Source organism: Nyctereutes procyonoides, unplaced genomic scaffold (genome assembly GCF_905146905.1).
Source record: "Nyctereutes procyonoides isolate TBG_1078 unplaced genomic scaffold, NYPRO_anot_genome, whole genome shotgun sequence".
Classification (NCBI taxonomy): domain Eukaryota; kingdom Metazoa; phylum Chordata; class Mammalia; order Carnivora; family Canidae; genus Nyctereutes; species Nyctereutes procyonoides.
The window spans coordinates 3,425,054-3,442,475 of NW_026575040.1; the positions used below are offsets into that span (position 1 = coordinate 3,425,054).

The 17,422-nt window shown below is 60.2% G+C and overlaps 1 protein-coding gene across 1 annotated transcript; it reads left to right on the top strand.

The window, feature by feature from the left end:
* The first annotated feature begins 547 nt into the window (after positions 1 to 547).
* On the top strand, positions 548 to 12,036 carry INSYN1 (inhibitory synaptic factor 1). The gene is made up of 3 exons (XM_055319597.1): positions 548 to 942; positions 1,315 to 2,054; positions 11,271 to 12,036. Exons 2-3 carry the CDS (start codon positions 1,899 to 1,901, stop codon positions 11,976 to 11,978), a joined length of 864 nt encoding a protein of 287 aa, XP_055175572.1. The 5' UTR covers positions 548 to 942; positions 1,315 to 1,898; the 3' UTR covers positions 11,979 to 12,036.
* Positions 12,037 to 17,422: the final 5,386 nt, after the last annotated feature.

Genomic DNA, 17,422 nt, shown 5'->3' on the forward strand with positions numbered 1-17,422 from the left:
CCCCGCGGGGCCGGGCAGCGCAGGGCCGGGCGAGGCGGCGGAGGGAGGCCCCCGGCCCCGCGCTGCTCTGCCCCCCGCTCCCCGCAGCCTCACCCGCGCCCGGGGGCTGGCGACGCGGCGAGCCGGGCGGAGCGCAGCGCGGCGGAGGCTGCGAGCCCCGGGCGCCCGGGCCCGGCCCCGCCGCGCGCCCCCCCCTGCCGCCTCCCCCTCCCCTCCCCTCCCCTCCGTGCCCCCCCTGCGCTCCCCTCCGTGCCCCTCCGCGCCCCCTGCGCTCGCCTCCCCTCCCCCTCCGTGCCCCCTGCGCTCCCCTCCCCTCCCCTCCGTGCCCCCCTGCGCTCCCCTCCGTGCCCCTCCGCGCCCCCTGCGCTCGCCTCCCCTCCCCCTCCGTGCCCCCTGCGCTCCCCTCCCCTCCCCTCCGTGCCCCCCCTGCGCTCGCCTCCGTGCCCCTCCGCTCCCCTCCTCTCCCCCTCCGCGCCCCCCTGCGCTCCCCTCCGCTCCGCGCCCCCCTGCGCTCCCCTCCCCTCCGCGCCCCCTGCGCTCCCCTCTCCTCCCCCTGCGCTCCCCTCCCCCCCCCGCGCCCCCCGCGCCCCGGCCCCGCCCGCCCCCGCGGACCTGCCCGCACCGAGCCGAGCCCGGGGACGCCCGCGTGGGCTGGGGGATCCCTGCGCCCTCCGCGCCCTCCGACGCCGGCCCACGCGCGGGCACCTGTGGCCTCGGGCCCCCGCGCGTCCTGCGGGAGGCCGGTCCTGCCCGCGTCCCGGGAGCGCGGAGGCCCCGCCCCCACCGCCCCGATGTCTCCCGCGGCGCCCCTGGGGACCCCCCCGCGGCCAGGGGCCGACTCCAGACACAGAAGTCCGCCCTAGGGAGCCTGGGGGGCCCCCCGACCTCCCCTGGGGCTTGGCCCCCGACGCTGCTCGGAAGGAAGGCCGGCGCCCCCCGCAGGTGAGCCCGGGGCCGCGGAGCGGGGCTTCGGAGGGAAGGCGGGGCCGCGGGAGGGAGGGTCGGCCCGGGGGCACCGGCGGGGAGGCGGGCTCGCAGACCCGCGGAGCAGGCCCGGCTGCTGGGGGGGGGGCTGGGGCAGGGCGCCCCCCGGCAGGCTGAAGACTTCTGCCTTGAAAGCAGGGGCTCCTTCATTTCCTTCCAGGGGAGGGCTAGGCCGCGGACGGTGCCTCCACCAGCCCTCCCCACAAAGGGGGAAAAAAAAACCCCACTGCCGCGACGAAGGGTGCAGGCCGGCGGGAGGAGGGAGGCAGCGGCAGTGCCGGCTGGTGCTGCAGCCTGGGAGGGCTGACGCCAGGCTTGCTCTCTCTGCAGGGGGCTGCCCTTCCCCGTCCGTCCGGCTCCGTTCGCGGAGCTGCCCAGCCTGGACCCCCTCCACATCCACATCTGGAAGACCCACCCCAGCCACGGCCCTCTGCAGGTGTCAGCCGCTCGCGGAGACCTCTGCCTTTGCAACTGCCCAGGAGTTGTGAGGGATTACGGCCGCCTTCCCCCATCCCAAGGGCATCTCTTACCCCGAGGCCCTGCAGAGTCATCCCCCCTGTCTCTGTGTCTGGGCTCAGCCAGAGATCGGCTCGGCGTCGTCTCCTCTTCGTCCTCGCTTCAAGTCCTGGAGACCACTCCTGAGACCCAAGGCCCTCCCCCTGTTCTCCTGTGTCTTCACCTCGATCCCCTCTGTCATCCTCTGTCGTCCTCGGCGTGTCCCATTCCCCGCCCAGAGGCAGAGGAGGCGGCGGGGCAGGGGGCAGGGGCTGGGTGAGGGCCACCCAGGGCCAGGGTGGGCTGGCGGGCCGTTAAGATGTGGAGCTGTGCCTGGCTGAGGGGGGCTCTGTGGAGGCAGACGCAGCGAGTGCCCGGCTGGGGGGAATATGGGCAGGCCTGCAGCGACGTGGTAAAGGATGAACATTCGGGGCACCCCGGACCTCGGGCAGCCCAGTGACGACCCCAGCAGTGGTGGCCAGCGGGAGCGGATTCGACAGCGCATGAAGATGGTCATCGGGCAGCTCGAGGGCATTCTGCAGGAACTCAAGGAGGTGGCCAAGGAGCTCAGGGAGGTGAGTGAGAGGCCAGACCGACCCCAGACCAGTTTTCCTGAGCCTGGCACAAAAACAGACTCACATATGTGTTTCGGTGTGTGTGTGTGTGTGTGTGTGTGTGTACTCAAAGCTGTGTGCACATGTGTCGCTTTGCTGGATGCTTCCTTCTCCTTGTTCTCCTTTCCCCAGATCTGCTTTGCTAGAAATCTCTGCATACTCCAGGACTAGAGGGGCCCTGGTGTTGTAGAGTCGGCTTGGGCAGTGTGTTGTGGGACCACATTTCTGTGGTTAGCACTCAGGGCTGCCAAGGTGACAAATATAGACTAAATCCCACCATAGCCTCTTAGTGGGAGACACTCTTCTGGGGCCCAAGCTGGCTTCTGACCCTGCCATCTGCCTCCTAGACTCTGAGCTGCTCAGAAGGGGCTCTGCGGGGGTGCCGATGGCCCTACTAAGGAGGTCCAGCTAGGAGCATTCTCCAGAAATCACACAGCCACTCAGAACCCTTCATCCTGGAGAAGTTAAAGCCAGCTCTGCCCTCCCTGTCCTGAGATGGGAATGAGTCCAGGGGGCTGCTAGTGGAAACCAGAGTTCCTGTGGACGTCGATGGGGGGCAGGAGTCTCATCTAAAGGCATGCGTCCCTGGCCACAGTTCTGAATGTTTTTGCCAAGGCTTGAAAAGTCACTGAGAGATCCTGGGATGTGTGTCCCTTTCTGACTCTCTAAGCGGAGCTCAGTTTAATTACTGCTTCCCACATCGCTGGGGTAATGAGGTACACATGTCCTCAGCCCTGCCCCCTGGGCTGTGTTCAAGCCCAAAATGCATGACCAGCGTTCTGAGCCGCTGGCCTGAATTTGCCCACTGAGTGCCATTATGCCAGCCAGGTGGGCTTTAGGCAAATTTCAACTCCCTGTAACCAGGGCCCCTGCAGAGAGAGCAGAGAGAGTGATTTAACAGGAGTTATGGGTTCATGCTTTCCCCAGCCAGCTGTGCAAGAGCGGGGGGTCTCCAGGAGGACCGGGGAGAGGAGATGATGGTGGGTGCCAACTCCAGCCTGGCCTGAGAGCCAAGGAGCAGGAGATGTTTGAACGGAGCTGTATCCAGAGCAGAGGGGTTGTGGAGAGGCTGGGACATGAACTGAGGTGGGGCAGGGCAGCCACTCAGCCCAGAATCAGCCTTGTGGTCAAAGGCCAGAGGCCTCTGAGCCACCCCTCCTCCCCCAACCCCATTGGTCCAAAGGCCAGATGCCTCGGAGCAACCCCTCCTCCCCCACACCCCCTCATCATTCCCCACCCCATCTTTTTCTAGATGCTCTGTGGGTCTCTCAGGGTCGTGGGAGCCATCCGGAGTCTCAGCCTTGGGCAGGGGCATGGGACCTATGCCATGAAAGGAGCCCACCCAGAAAAGAGCCAGGATTGACTCTAAGCCTGGAAATCATACAGCCCAGAACCTACTCCCAATGGAGCATCTCCCAAGGAGCATCTCCCAAGATCCGCCTCCCCTGTTGCCCCCCCCCCCCCAGGCATAGTCATCCAGAACTTAAAGACATCTCACAGGTCATCCGTACCAGCCCTGTCCATTTTCTGTTTGAAGGAACTGAGGCCAGAGGGCTAGGAGCTTATTCAAGGTGGCACAGCCTACCAGTGGCAGAACTAACTAGAACTTAGGTTCCTGTAGCCTATTCTGAGGCTGGAGCAGGTGGGCAGGCAGGTGACCTTTCAGCATTTTGGCAGAGGCCTTCTGGAGATGATAGCTTACTCTCTTGCTGTGATGCTCTGAGGGGTTGCCCTTCTAGGGATGAGGCAGGGGGATCAGAAGCACTGGGATTTATTTGCAGATCTTTTAGATGTTTCCTCTCGCCCTCCTCAGCACAAACACTCATACCCCGTGTCCCGAACAGCAGAACTTCAGGTTCACAGGCTGCCCAAAGGCCTGAGCCCGGACAGAGAGAGATGAGCTCCCTCCCCCTATACACCCTGTAGGCCATGTGCCTCCACCCAAGACTTTGGCAGGTTGCTATGGCAACCAGCATCTACCCCGTATGCCACTGCCTGCCCGCTGCCAATGGCACCCAGCTGGGAGGGGGGCAGGCCTCAGAACTCTCCCACCCCCCAGGCGAGGTCTGGACACAGGGTGGTGGATAGATGAGTGTGAGTGTCAGGGAAGGCAGGTGAGGCTCTGGGAGGCCCCGGGCAGAAGAGGAGACCCCATAGCTGACTTCCTGTGGGATGGGATTTGTCAGGGACCTGGGTTACCCAGTGGGAGGGCCAGGCCTTGGTTTGGGGTGAGGGGCTGCCGACCTCTGTTCCCTGGAACCTGTGATTCTGGCTCTTGATCCTCCAAGGGGGCTTCTAAAGCTGGGTCTAGCTGGTTCTTCTCAGTCCCTTTGTGTGGCAGTTTTCCACTGGGCCTAAGTAGACCCAAGGTCGAGAGGGTGGCAGGCTCTTCTTCACTCATCACATCCCCTTCCGCAGACACCACCAGCTCAGGGCTCACTGAGCCGGGTTCCCTCTCAGGAGAGCAAAGCGCTTAGATGTGAAGACAAGATGCACATGTGAGGCTGCCAGGGAGCAGCCCAGGATGCTCGCTTGAAGGAGCAAGGCCAGCTTTCCGCCCCTCGGCCATCCTCTTCCTCCTCCTGCTGCTCACTTCCCTGGCCCCAGATACCACTGACCCTGGCAGACTCCCATGATCCTTTTGAGCATACAGCCCTAAAATTCATAGAAAGATGAGAGATATAAAGCCCTTCCTCCCCAAACCCCTAAGCCTCAGTCTGCTCATCTCTGAAATGGGGATGCTGATCATTCCCATCTCAGAGTGCTCTTCAAGGGTTTATCTGGGGCTTGGCTTGTGGCAAGGGGGTCTAGCACACAGCCCTAAAGGTTTTGGGGTTCCCTCTCCCAAACCTCCCCTGCCCTCCCAAACCCCTGCTGCCCCTCTCACCGGGCTCCCCATGGGATAGGGGCAGGTTCTGTCCCATGGGTGGAAAAAGTATCTTAATGGACTAAGTGAGGTGAGGAATGTAAAAGTGCTTTGAAAGCGGAAAAACTGCTGCAGAGGGATGTCACAGTCAATCATTAATTAGCCCTCATTCTCCTAGGTTCCCCAACACTCCAGGATGCCAGGCCAATCCCAGCAGGTTCTCAAAGCTCCACAAAATTCTGTGCATCTTCGCTTAGGTAGAGATGCAGTACAGCCCAGAGGCTAAGAGCATGGGCTCTTGCGGCCAGAGACCTCTGGTGCAAATCCGGGTCCACCCCGCTCCTAGCTGTGTGAACTTGGTAAAGTTACCTCACCTGTCTGGGCTTCCGTTTTCGGGCAAATGAGGATACTGAATTTTATGCCTCCACAACCAACCCCACGTTTGCTCTAGGAATGAAATGTGATGTTGTTTATAAAGTACTTAGCACAGGGATGGACACAAAACTAGCCCCACATCTTTTAGGTATTATTAATGAGACATTCTTGCACTGGCCTGCCCCTTACTCTGGGTACAACCTTGTTGTTTTGGAGGGCTGTCGGCTTCTGAGCCATGATCAGAGTGGGCAGAGGCAGGAGCCTGGCCTCCTGGCCAGCACCGTTTGGCCTCTCCTGCAGTAGGCAGTGCCACCCTCTCCAACTTGGAAAGGGGAGGAGAGTGACAGTGACAAGGGGACGGAATCTCCACTGAGATGGCTTTTGAACAGAGACCCAAAGGAAAAGAGGGTACGAGACAAATGGATATGTAGGAGAAGAGCCTTCCGGGCAGTGGGAGCAGCTAGTGCAAAGATCCTGAGGAGGAAGTGTGGAAGCGTATGTGGCATGTTCGTGATCAACAAGGAAGCCAGGGCAGCTGGAGTGGAGTGAACCAGCAGGAGAGAAGCAGGAGGAAAGGTCATAGAGAGAGCAGGGAGTCAGATGACACAGAGCCTTGCGGGCCATGATATGAAATTCGGATTAATCCTCCGTGAGAATCCCAACATGCTCCCCAGGAATTGCCTCTCCCCTGCTCTCCCTGTTCCCCACCAGCGGCGGGGGGGGGGGGGGGGGGGGGGGGGGGGGGGGGGGGGGGGGGGGTAGGGACTCTCATCCTCGCCCTCCCAGATGTTAAGTTACCTGGCTTCCTCCTCCTCCCCAAGGTGTCACTCAGTGTGGGAGCTCGAAAATGGTCCTCGGGCTCACCACCAGCGTCTGCTATGTCATCACTGGCTCTTGGGTGGTCACAAGCTGCTCACCTTAGCGGTGGCCTTGGAGGGTCTCCCCACCTGATATTCCCCGGGGGCAGGCCCGCTGGCAATTGCGCAGTCCCACGGGTTGAGCGCTGTGTATGGGGTGGCCTGGGAAGCAAGGGCTGTGCGGCACGAGATGGATGTGGCCCGGCCAGGAAGCAGCTGGGGCAGGAGAGGCTGGGGACCACGGAGCTGTGCCAAAGTGGGTCAGCTCCATCACCCGCAGCTCAGCAAGAATTGTGCAGATTTTTTTCTTATTATTTTTTTTTCCCCTCACCTTCCTTTCCTCCCTTTTCCCTTTGCGCTCTCTCCTCCTTTGGACAGATTCTCAAGGCTCCCTGGCCAATTAGGCCAAATTGCAGGATGAGAGTCACGAATCACAGTCCCCCTCTCTCCCCCTGCCCAGCTCCACAGCCCCCCCAGGAAGACAATAAATAACATAATCACAAAATTAAAAAATAATCAGTGGTCATAAATAATGCAGATCCCCAGTTATATAACCAGCTGCCTAGGGAGCTCGGAGGGAGGGGGGCAGGTAGCAGCTTGTTGAGTGAGGTGAAGGGGCCGGAGGTGAGGGAGGCACCAGGATGGAGGACCCGGGAGTCCCAGAACTCCCGGGCCCTCCGTCCTGGCTCAGGGACCTTAGGGGACACAGATGTGCTTTCCTTGAAGTGGGGCCTCAGCCAGGGCGGGAGGGAGGGCTGGGGCAGGCCGGACAGGGCTGTGGAACTCCTCAGAAAAGCAGCCCCCAGCAGGTTTTATAAGCCCCCTGTCTCAACTCACCCACTCAACCAATGGCTGTATTTGTAAAGAGTGCGCCAATCTGGGGGGGGGGGGGGCGTGGTGGGCAAGACATCCCCAGTCCCACCCCTCATGGGGCTTACCGGCTCCTGGGGAGACGTCAGTCATTTAACATATTTGCACATAAAAGTGTAGTGGTGATAAAACTGGAAAATATTTTTAGCGAAGGCACAGAATACCTTCAGGGCCTACGACAGGGCCCCTGTCCGCAATGGAAGGGCAGGGAAGACTTGCCTCTGGGAGTGAGATGGAGCGAGTAGCCAAGGAGGGAGCCTCTCGGGTGAGGCCTGGGGCAGACGTGGGCCCGGTGCAGTGTGTAGCGCTGGCGAGGAGGCAGGCCTGGCGGTGGCGGCTGCCCGCTGGCAGCCAAGGGCCCATGGCCGGCGTTGGGAGTGGCTTGTGTCTGAGAGGCTCAGGAGTCTGGGGAGCAGGGGTGCTAGAGGCCGAGGGGTGCTGTGGTCCTTCTAGGCTGATTACCAAGTGCCTCGAATGCAGCAGGAACTGGACAGGAAGCGGCCACCAGATGGGTACAGTCAGGGGAGGGAGCCACGGCTTAGAGCAGGACCGTGGATGGGGATGCCCCTGAGATGGGGCCTGGAGCCCCCAGCAGGTCTGTCCTGGCCCTCAGCCCTGCCCCACCCCCGAAATCCAGTAATTCTTGTCCTTAAGGTGCCAGGACTCCTGACCCGGGGCCTCAGCTCTGCTCCTTCCAGTTGGTGGGCCTTGCCTTAGCCTCCCCGCCAGCAAGCACGGTGACGGGGTGAAGCCAACAGCGACTCCAGTCCCCCGGCTCTGAGGTTCTGTGATCCTGTCATTTTTATGCTGTCATTTCTCTTTCCATTCTCTCTCTCCCCCTTCTATTTCTTTCTGTATATATAATTATTTCCCCGCACTCTAAGACAATCCCAAATTACACACAGGCAAAATGATTATTAAATCTCAGAGAGAAATCACAGATTTCAAGGCATCCGGAGCAGACAGGCAGGTAAGGTAGGGCCTGCCCACCCTCTGCCCTCCCCACCGGCCCCATGAAAAGAGGTACAGGGGCCCTGCGTGCAGTCCGAGGACCCTTGGCCCATCACTCCCCTTTCTGGTCCTCACTTAGGTCATTCATCATGTGGGTGCTCCCGTCCTTCACCGTCTGGGCCAGATTTGCTTCGAGCTTCATTACTGTTCGGCTTTTAGAACCTCTTCTGCTTCTGCTCTGCCTGGAGACAGACCTGGTTTAGGGAACATAGCTGTCACCCACGTGTTGGGCTTTGAAATGCCCAGTAGGTCCCATTCCTCCACCACAGGCCCTGGAACTGTCCCCCTCAGAATGTCACTCCATTGGTGAAGAGCTGATGCCCATCCGCTCTTGGGCCTGGTGCCAGGGGCCGGGTCACATATTAGCACCCGCGGGTGCACAGAGGGCGTTGATAGTGTGTGCTGCTCTACCTGCTTTGCATGCATCGTGCCATTAAATCCTCACAACAGCCCCATCAAGCAGGAGCTACTAGAAATCCCCCTTTTGAAGACACTTGGGCACAGAGATGCTGGGTTACTTGGCTGAGGCCACAGGGCCGGTCAGCCGTGAGGCCAGGACCGGACGCTAGGGCAGACTCCAGAGGCTGGGTCCTTAAGTGTGGGGCTGTGCGGACTCTGCAGTGTAAACCACATTCATATCTAGTTAGTCCCCATCGCCTTGGTGAGGAGAGGAGGGTCAGCCCATTTTACAGGGGAGGAAACTGAGACTCAGGAAAATCACCTGCCTCAAGCTCCTTAGATGCGATGCGGCCTACCTGGGGTTTGACCCCAAGCCTCCCTCTGTCCCATCCGTCCACACTCCCAGGATGAAACCAGAGAAGGACGTCCTAATGGAGGAGAGAAGGGGCCTGAACGTGAAGCCTGCCTGAGCAGCCAGCCAGCAGGAACTTCTTGGGCAGACAGGAGTGTGTGCAAGCCTGACAGCCTTGGGATGTCCTATGCACCCCGGATCTTCCTCACAGGGCATTAGGAGCCCCGCTTCCGGGCCTGGCCTGGCCTCAGTCAACCCTGTGTGGTCACAGCTGGTCATCCACCCAGAGTCCTGTTAGCCGTGTCCCCGTGCTGCCACAGCCACAGACTCAGGCTCAGCTGGGTCAGGGAGTCTCATTGGAGGATGTGACTGTCCCAGAGACGCAGGGCTTCCCCTGAGGCTGGCAATGCCCTGAGGTGCTATCTCTTCACCGGCTTAAATCCCCAGGCCCCCGGGGCCAGTGATTCTCAAAGTGTGCCCCTGAACTAGCACCTGGAAGCGTGTCGGATATGCTCCTTCTCAAGCTCCGCCCGGGACCTACTGATCAGAGACTCTGGGGAGTAGGTTGGCGCACACTCCAGTTTGAGAGCCCCCTGCCCTGGGCCAGGGCTCCCACCCCTCAAGTGGGTCTTTCGTTTAAGCAAGGGCTCCTGGGGGAATGTGAGCTTCTCTGAGGTATAGGGGGAGTCACTCGCGGGTGGCGGGCATAGGGCGGGTGGCCAGATTGGAGAATGGGGCCCTGTCCCCACTGCCTGCCCAAGCCCAGAAATCACAGCAGCAGCTCATGGTGGTATGCAGTCTTACGGGGACCCTCGGGGGAGAGTGGGAGCCTCGGCTCCCCCTAGTTTCTGGTGACTTTGGCCCATCTTCTAGAAGTTCAGGAGATGATGATCTCTTGGGTAGAAAGCCTGACCCGTAGTAGGTCCTCAGAGATGGGAGACGATGTCACTTTTATCACCAAAGCCCCACGGAGACTTTTCACTGCCCTTCTCATTGTCCTTCATGAGGCACTGGTGAGGATGGCAGGGCTGGGGTCATCATGCTTAAATGGCTGAGGCCCAGAGAGGTTGTGTGACTTACCTGAAGACACACAGAATGATGTCTAAGCTGAATCTGGAACCCAAGTGTCTGGACTCCCCTGGTTCTGCAGGCTTCAGCCAAGTGTTCCCAGCACCCCTCGGGCCTGGGGCCATGTGGAATGGACACCCCTAGGCAGGGACAGCCCCAAACAGCTTCCCTAGTCATCCCTATAAACACAGAGTCCTAGAATCTCAGAGATGGAAGGAACCTTGGAAGTAAACCCTTCGCACAACCTCCCCATTTACAGATTGAGAAACTGAGGCTCAGAGGGAAAATGATGACCAGGTCACTGTCGGATGCCCCCGCCCCTGTTCCTGACCAAGTAAATGTCCCGCTGACCCCAACACCTCCTGGCTCGTGGCTGTTGGCCTTGCTTTGGTCTTGCACTTTGGGGCACTCCCCGCCCCACTCCTCACGAGCTCCTCGCACATCCCGGACAGCACTCATCCTCGTAAAAGTTTGTTAGATTTCTTAGTTAATTCATTAACTGGCCGCCTTGCCCCCAGGAAGAGACCCCAGCGAGGTGCCGGGAGGGGTCCTGGGCCAGTGGCTCCCTGTGTATGTCTTGTCCTTGGGTCTCCCCGTCCCTCTGCCTTGCTGTCGTCGTCGTTTTGCCGTTTTTGTCTTTGCTCTGAATCATCATTCCTCCTCCTCTTACTCTGTACCCTCCCGATGTCGCTGGTAGGGTCTCCCTTCGCTGGGTTTCCGTGCTGGGGGGCGTCCCGAGGCAGGCCACCCGTAGGGAGGCAGGGACGGGTGGGGTACAGTGCCCTCTGCAGCCGGCTGCCCCCCAGTGCCCGTGAGGAGCGGCTCTGGCTCTGGCCAGCTCGGCCAGGGCCGGGGTTCCTCTCTGCTCACCAAGTGATGCTGTCCTATTCCTTCCCCGCCAGCCACACTTGATCTCCACTGTCAGGGGACAGGGCAGGAGGGAGGTGGCTCCAGGGTGTCCCGGGGGAGAGGCGCTGGGCCGCAGCACAGGGTGGCCCAGGATGCTTTGGAAAACCTGGGACGGGTCTTCCTTATGGGCACCCCGGATCCTCTCCTCTACGAAGGGATGTGGTCCGCTGAGTGGCCTTGCTGCAGCGTCAGCCCTCTGTGGAAGGCCACCTCCCAGGCCACCTCCCAGTCAAGGGAAAACCGAGCTCTGAGCACCGGGGCTGCGCCCAGGACAGACTGTGGCTTTGGGAGAGTGAGTGTGTGAGTGGATGGGTGCAGGACTGGGAGGGGAGACTGAGGAAGGAGAGGACGCGGGGGGATGGCCCGAGCAAGCTCTGCTCACCCCGGTGCAGCGAGACCTCGGGGGTCGCGGGTGGGCACCTGGCGGGGTGCGGCCAGGGCCCCTCACCCCTCTCTCCTGGCCCCACCAGGTGGTGAGCCAGATCGATAAGCTAACCTCAGACTTCGACTTCGAACTGGAGCCAGACGACTGGACCACAGCCACTGTGAGCAGCACCTCCAGCAGCGACAAGGCGGGCGTGGGCGGCCCCTTCGACCTGGGCCACCTGGACCTCGTCACGGCCGACATCCTCTCGGACAGCTGGGAGTTCTGCTCCTTCCTGGACACGTCCACCCCCTCGGACTCTGTGGACGGCGCCGAGCCCTCACGGCCGGGGGCTGGCCCCGACTACCGGCTCATGAACGGCGGCACGCCCGTCCCCAACGGGCCCCGGGTGGAGACCCCGGACTCCTCCAGCGAGGAGGCCTTCAGCGGCGGCCCGGCCAAGGGCCAGCCCCAGCGGACCCCAGGCACCCGCGAGAGGGTGCGCTTCAGCGACAAAGTGCTCTACCACGCCCTGTGCTGTGACGACGAGGAGGCGGACAGCGGGGCGGCGGCCGAGGCGGGCCTGTCCCCAGAGCCCCCCCGCCCCGAGGCCCCGGTGGGCGCCCCCAAGCCCCCGCCCGCCCCCTGCAAGCCCAGGCGCCCTCCGCTGACCAGCTGCCGCCAGGGCCCCGCCGCCCCCGAGCAGACCCGGAGGGTCACAAGGAACAGTAGCACCCAGACGGTGTCCGACAAAAGCACTCAGACGTTGCTGCCCTACACGGCTGCCAAACAGAAGGCCAAGGGGAAAAACTAGGGGCTTGGGAGGGGCCCGGGGGGCAGTGGGCACATAGAGCTATAAATATATATATATATATATACATATATATATATATTTAAACAAACGCAGTCATAATAAAATTTTAAAATGCTAAGGATCTAGCCCCAAAGGCCCCAGAGCTTTCACAGAGCTCGTCTTAGACGCAGAGATGCCTCCTCCCCCTCTAGGCACCCCCTGGGCGGCCAGAACCGCCCGCTTCCCTCCTTGCAGGGTTCCTGAAAGGGTTATCCAGGGGCGTGTGAATCAGGTGAGAGAGGCCTCCCCTGGGATTCCCTCCCTGGCCCCTGAGCACAGCGGCGGCCTTTGGGGCTGTCCTGGAGGGGACTGATCAACAGGTGGCAGGCTGGCAGGGAGCGATGGCCAAGGTGCTGGCATCACCCCAGCTGGGCCCAGGATCACTGACACCAGCCACCGCCCCCCACCATGCCTTCTACTCCCAGGCAGACTTTCACTCCTGCTTCCCAAAGACAGACTTCCCTGGAAGCCCCACCCTACCCCTGCTCCATCTCAGGGTGACCCAGGCGACGGACAAGGAGCAAGCTGCTCCCCTGGGCCAGGCCTCCGTGCTGCGGAGCTGGGCTTCCCCAGACCCTGGAGGAGCAGGCTGGGTTGGACAGAGCTTGGGTGGGAGAGACTCAGCCACGGCCGATCCTCAGCTCCCATCATCCAGGGATGGAAGACTCCGGGCAGAGCCTCAGCCAGCACCTGACACGGCCTGGTGCTGACCGGAGGGTCGCGAGCCCCCCTGGGCTGTCCTCCAGGGCTAAGGCAGGTTCCCCAGCTCCTCCTCCAGGCAGGCAGAGCCAGAGAGGAATCCAGTGCCTTGCTCGGCCCCTGCCTCTTCACATAAGGACCCCGAACCCACGTTAGCAGCTCTCAGATATGGTGAACGGAGATGAGACGGGAGCCTACGGGTAACGAGGCGTCCTCTGGGGTGTGGCCTCCACAGGGACAGCATCTGAATATCCTTGGGATACTAATCTTGATCATTGCTCACAGTCATTGCCAGGTCTGTGCCGCTACCGTACCGAGTATGTCGTATAAGCGCTGTCTCATTTGATCTTCGCAATAACCTGGTAAGATAGAAACGATTACTATCCCCATTTTTCAGACGAGAAGACTGAGGTTCAGAGATGTTAAGTAACTGGCCCAAAGTCACAGAGCCTGTGCCTCCTGTGAGTTTGTGGTTTCCAGGCTGCACCTGGCCTCGCTATCCAGCAGCTGTGTGACCTTGGGGGAGTCTACTTGCCTCTCTGAGCCTACCCACCTCATCTGTAAAATGGGGCTGATCGTCTTCCCCTACCTCACTGGCGGCTGTGGGGCTTCGACAAGATAGGAAAATGCAAAAGCACTTGGTCACTTGGTAAGCGCCAAGGCACTAGGCATGCGCTGTGGTCCCTGTGACCCCCCCCCCCAACCTGGATTCCAGTACTTTCCAGGAGCCATCCCCCATGCAGGAAAGAAGCCACTTCTGTCAACTGGGAGCCATCCCTCGGTCACTGTTTTGCTTTGTCCCCTCCACGGCAGCTTGAGGCCAGGAGGTTGCTTCAGCTTGATACACGGCCCCGCCCTCAGAGCAGGGAGGTGGTGGCAGCAGCACGACAGGACACCCTGTGGGGTCCTCATGCCACACATTTCGATGAAGGCAGGCTTACGGCCCACCAGGACCCGTTGGGAGGGGGTCTCTGCCCCTGGCAGCACCAGTGCCCCCGCCGGAGGGGCCCAAGCAGATGCTGTCCAGCCCCAGCAGTGGGGAGACCCAGAGAATTTGTAGGCCAGTCTGGAGCAGTGGCCAGGGATGCTCCCCGCCATGTGGGCCGGGCCTAGGGTGGGCAACTGCAGTGTGGGGATCTCCCCTCAGGCCTGGGCTGAGGTCAGAAGTCTAGCTCTAGCCACGGCGCAGCGTGGGGGGTAGAAATCCAGAGGTGGGTGGGCCGCGCTAACCCTGCCCGGGCCTGGCCTGGGAGCCAGGGGTCTGAGCCCCTCTGGCAGCCCCAGGCCACTCAGGCAGTTCACCGACAGGATGTGGCTCCGCTTATGAACCCCAGGGGCGCCCCTGAGGAAGGAGCAGCTGGGTCCTGCAGTCCAGGAGGTCCCCGCCCAGGTCTGAGCACACCTCGCCCTGAGGGAAGACATCCACTTCCCAGACCTGTTTCTCCTCCCCATGGCAAGATTGTTCCTAGACTTAGTCTCTGGTCTTTACAACAGGCAGGGAAAAGCAACCTACAGAAGGTCCCCATTTCACCGAGGAAGAAACTGAGGTCCAGAGCCAGAGGTCTCCGAGAGACCACCAGGCAAGGCCCTACCGTCTCCCAGAAGCCTCCCCCGCAGCCACCCAGCCACTCCGGCTCTGTGATTACCCCTGGCCACGGTTGACCTCGGTCAGCCCTCCCCTGCCTTAGCACCTGGCGATTTGCCTCATGTGGGCCAAAGGCGCAAGGGGTTCCTGGAAGAGGAAAAGGGGGTATAGGTTCTGGAAAACAAAGGAGTAACAGACTCCTCTTGTAACTATGCCACAGCCAGGGTGGGCCTCCCCGACATTGGGGTGGGATCCCCATGGCTTGCTTATTAGGACTTCAAACACAGCACGTGGCCGTCAGAGCTGTTGAACTGTGGGATGCCCGGCTCCCACGTGTCACAAGCTCCTGGTCCTTGAGACAGATACAGCCAGCCCTGAGACCCTGTCTGCTCCTCCAGGGACAGCCCCTCGCTGCTCCCCCACCCTCCTTCGAACCTCTACCAGTTTCCGGGTCTCCTCACCCAGCAGGTCCATCAGATGTCCCCGTTTCTGGGAAGTCTTATTTCACTGACCACCTACTAGGTGCTCAGGCTTGTGCCAAACAGTGCAGAAGGGCAGGGAGGTGGGCGCTCGTGACAGAGAGGAGTCACAACCGTCCTAAACAGCTCACATTCACCGAGCCTGTACCGTGCGGCCAGTGTTCTAAGCGTGTGCCTTATCTCAGTTACTCCGTGCAGCAAAGACGAGATAAGCAGTTTTATTCACGCCTATCTTCCAGATGAGAGCAATGAAGCTCTGAGAAGTTAAGTAACTTGTCTAAGGGCACCGGGTGAGTTACGCACCAGGATTTGACCCCAAACTCAGTGGCACGGCACTCTGACCTCTGCTGCAGCCAAAATCTGGTGGAGCCAGGGCTCTAGTGTCCAGGAGTAAAGGAGGGGGCTGGGGGGCTGGGAGTCAGGTGGCCTGGTGGGGATGGGGAGGTGTTGAGAGCAGAAAACCTGTGAATGACATTTCAGTCTTTGGCGAGCTTGGCTATTGGTGACGTAAATGCCACAGCCCTTGACACGGGGTTTGGCACCAAATGGATTATGAGTTGGATAAACGGTGGAGGGTTGAATGAACAAGGCCCCTTTGCAGAGGAGCATCCACTGTGGATTCATTCGATCAACTTTGATCGTAGACCTCGTGTGTCAGGTCTTATGCACACACATACCCACGTTTCCCCTGAGAGGACCTGGTCCGGTGTGGCTGGGGGCCGGGCAAAGTCAGCAGGGAAGGGTGGGGGGGCTCCAGTGCTGAGAAGCCAGAGGTGACACTGGGTCCAGACTGTGTGGTCCCGGGAGAGGAGCCAGGAGCATGAGGCGGCGGAACAGCTTGGTGAAGAGACCACTCTTACTGAGGTGGGCACATGGCCGCGTCCCCAGTGTCTGAGAACTCCATTTTACAGGCAACGGACAATCTAAGTGGTCTGACGGGACCAAGGGGCAGAAAGGACGGCAAACTCTTCAGAGGCCCCAGCACCTTCCCCAACACCTCACTTAGAGGCAAAGTGAGGCCGTGTTGGCTGAAGGGGGAAAGAGTAAGTGTGGGAAGGAGGATGGGAATCTGAGGCAGGCCCAGCCTTCCACCCTCACCCCTGAGTCCCCTTCCTCTGTGCCACCCCCTCTGCCTGCCACCATCCAGCTGTGACTTGTGTAAGAAAACTGAGTTATTGACGACCTCTTATATGCCAGGCACTGGGCCACATCTTTTAACTAACAGTAAATGACAGGTTTAGTAAAGCCCAGCATGTCACAAGTCGCTCAGTAATTATTTACTGAATACATGGATGAAGCACAATCTTCACCTTACAGGCGAGGATGCTAACGGACACACAAGGAATTTGTTCAAAGTTGCACAGTCAGAAACTGGGGACTTGACATTGCTAGTGTTTTTTTTACACTAAGAGCAACTGTTTATGGAATACCTACTCTTTGGTGTGTTAGACACCGTGTGTAAATGGCCTTCCCTGCTCTACAACACCCCTCCAAGTAACTCAGACTGTTACCAGCTTACAGAGGAGAAAGCTGAGGCCCAGAGACGTATAGTATCCTGTTCCAAATGACCAGTTCCTAAGGACAGAAAGAGGATCTGAATGGACACTTCATGCTTCCCACATGCTTCAAGGGGACCAGGACCCCTGCGAGCAGAGACGTTGCCATAGTGCAGATTTCCCTTGGTACAACTGATCAGGGCTCACCAGGGCTCACGAGGGCTCAGGCCCTGCCTCCCCCAGCTCAGGCCCTCAGGCCTCCGGGAGCAGTAGGCAGGACTCCTAGAAGCAACCCCCCAACCAACCCTGTTCCCTGTGGCTCTGGGCCAAGGATAAGATGACCAGCAGAATATAGCTCCAGGTCCAAGGGAACCTTTCCCCTTCTCGTATCTCCAGCAGAGCCTGGAAGATGAGGCCTTCAGCCAAATACATGGCCACCCCTTTCTGGTCTGGGCTGGACTGGCATTTGTTAGGGACTATAGGGTGTAGAAAAGGCTTCTGGGAGGAGGAGGGCTGGAGATGGAATGCATTTGCAATGGAGTAGAACTCAGGCAGCTGGAAAAGTGGGGGGGGGGTTTACAAAGATGTCTGGGGCGGCCGTTCAGTGGGCAGCAGAGAGAGACCTCGCTCCTGCAGAAGCCGGGTGTGTCGGCGCCATCTGGGAAAGCTGCGACCAGCAGCAGCAAGGGACTAAGGGTCCCCTCACCCTCCTCAGAGCCAGGGCATCCTCCTGCCTGCGGAGAAGGAGCCCAGCTTTCCCGTCTGGTTGGGCACCTGGAGAATAGATTTAGGAGGGCTCAGGGAAGCATTAGCAGGAGAGGCGCCCACGGCAGGGGCCGGCGTGAATGAATGGATAAGAGCAGCACGTGATGAGCACATCGGTAGGTAACACGCTGAAGCCCCCGAAAGTCATCATATCCTAACAGGTTAAGCATCCCTCCTGCAAAGCTCTCTCACCCAACCTTCCTTTCCCGCCAGGGCAGGGGTTGGGACGCAAGGGCCCCCTTGGCCCCTTCCAGGCCAACTAGCCAAGACCCTGAAGAGACTTGACTCTGCCCACCTGCCTGCCCCGGAGGCAGGCTACACAGAGGATCACAGCCACTGTCGAAGCCCACGTGTCCCACTTCACCTGTCCCGGGCCGTGGC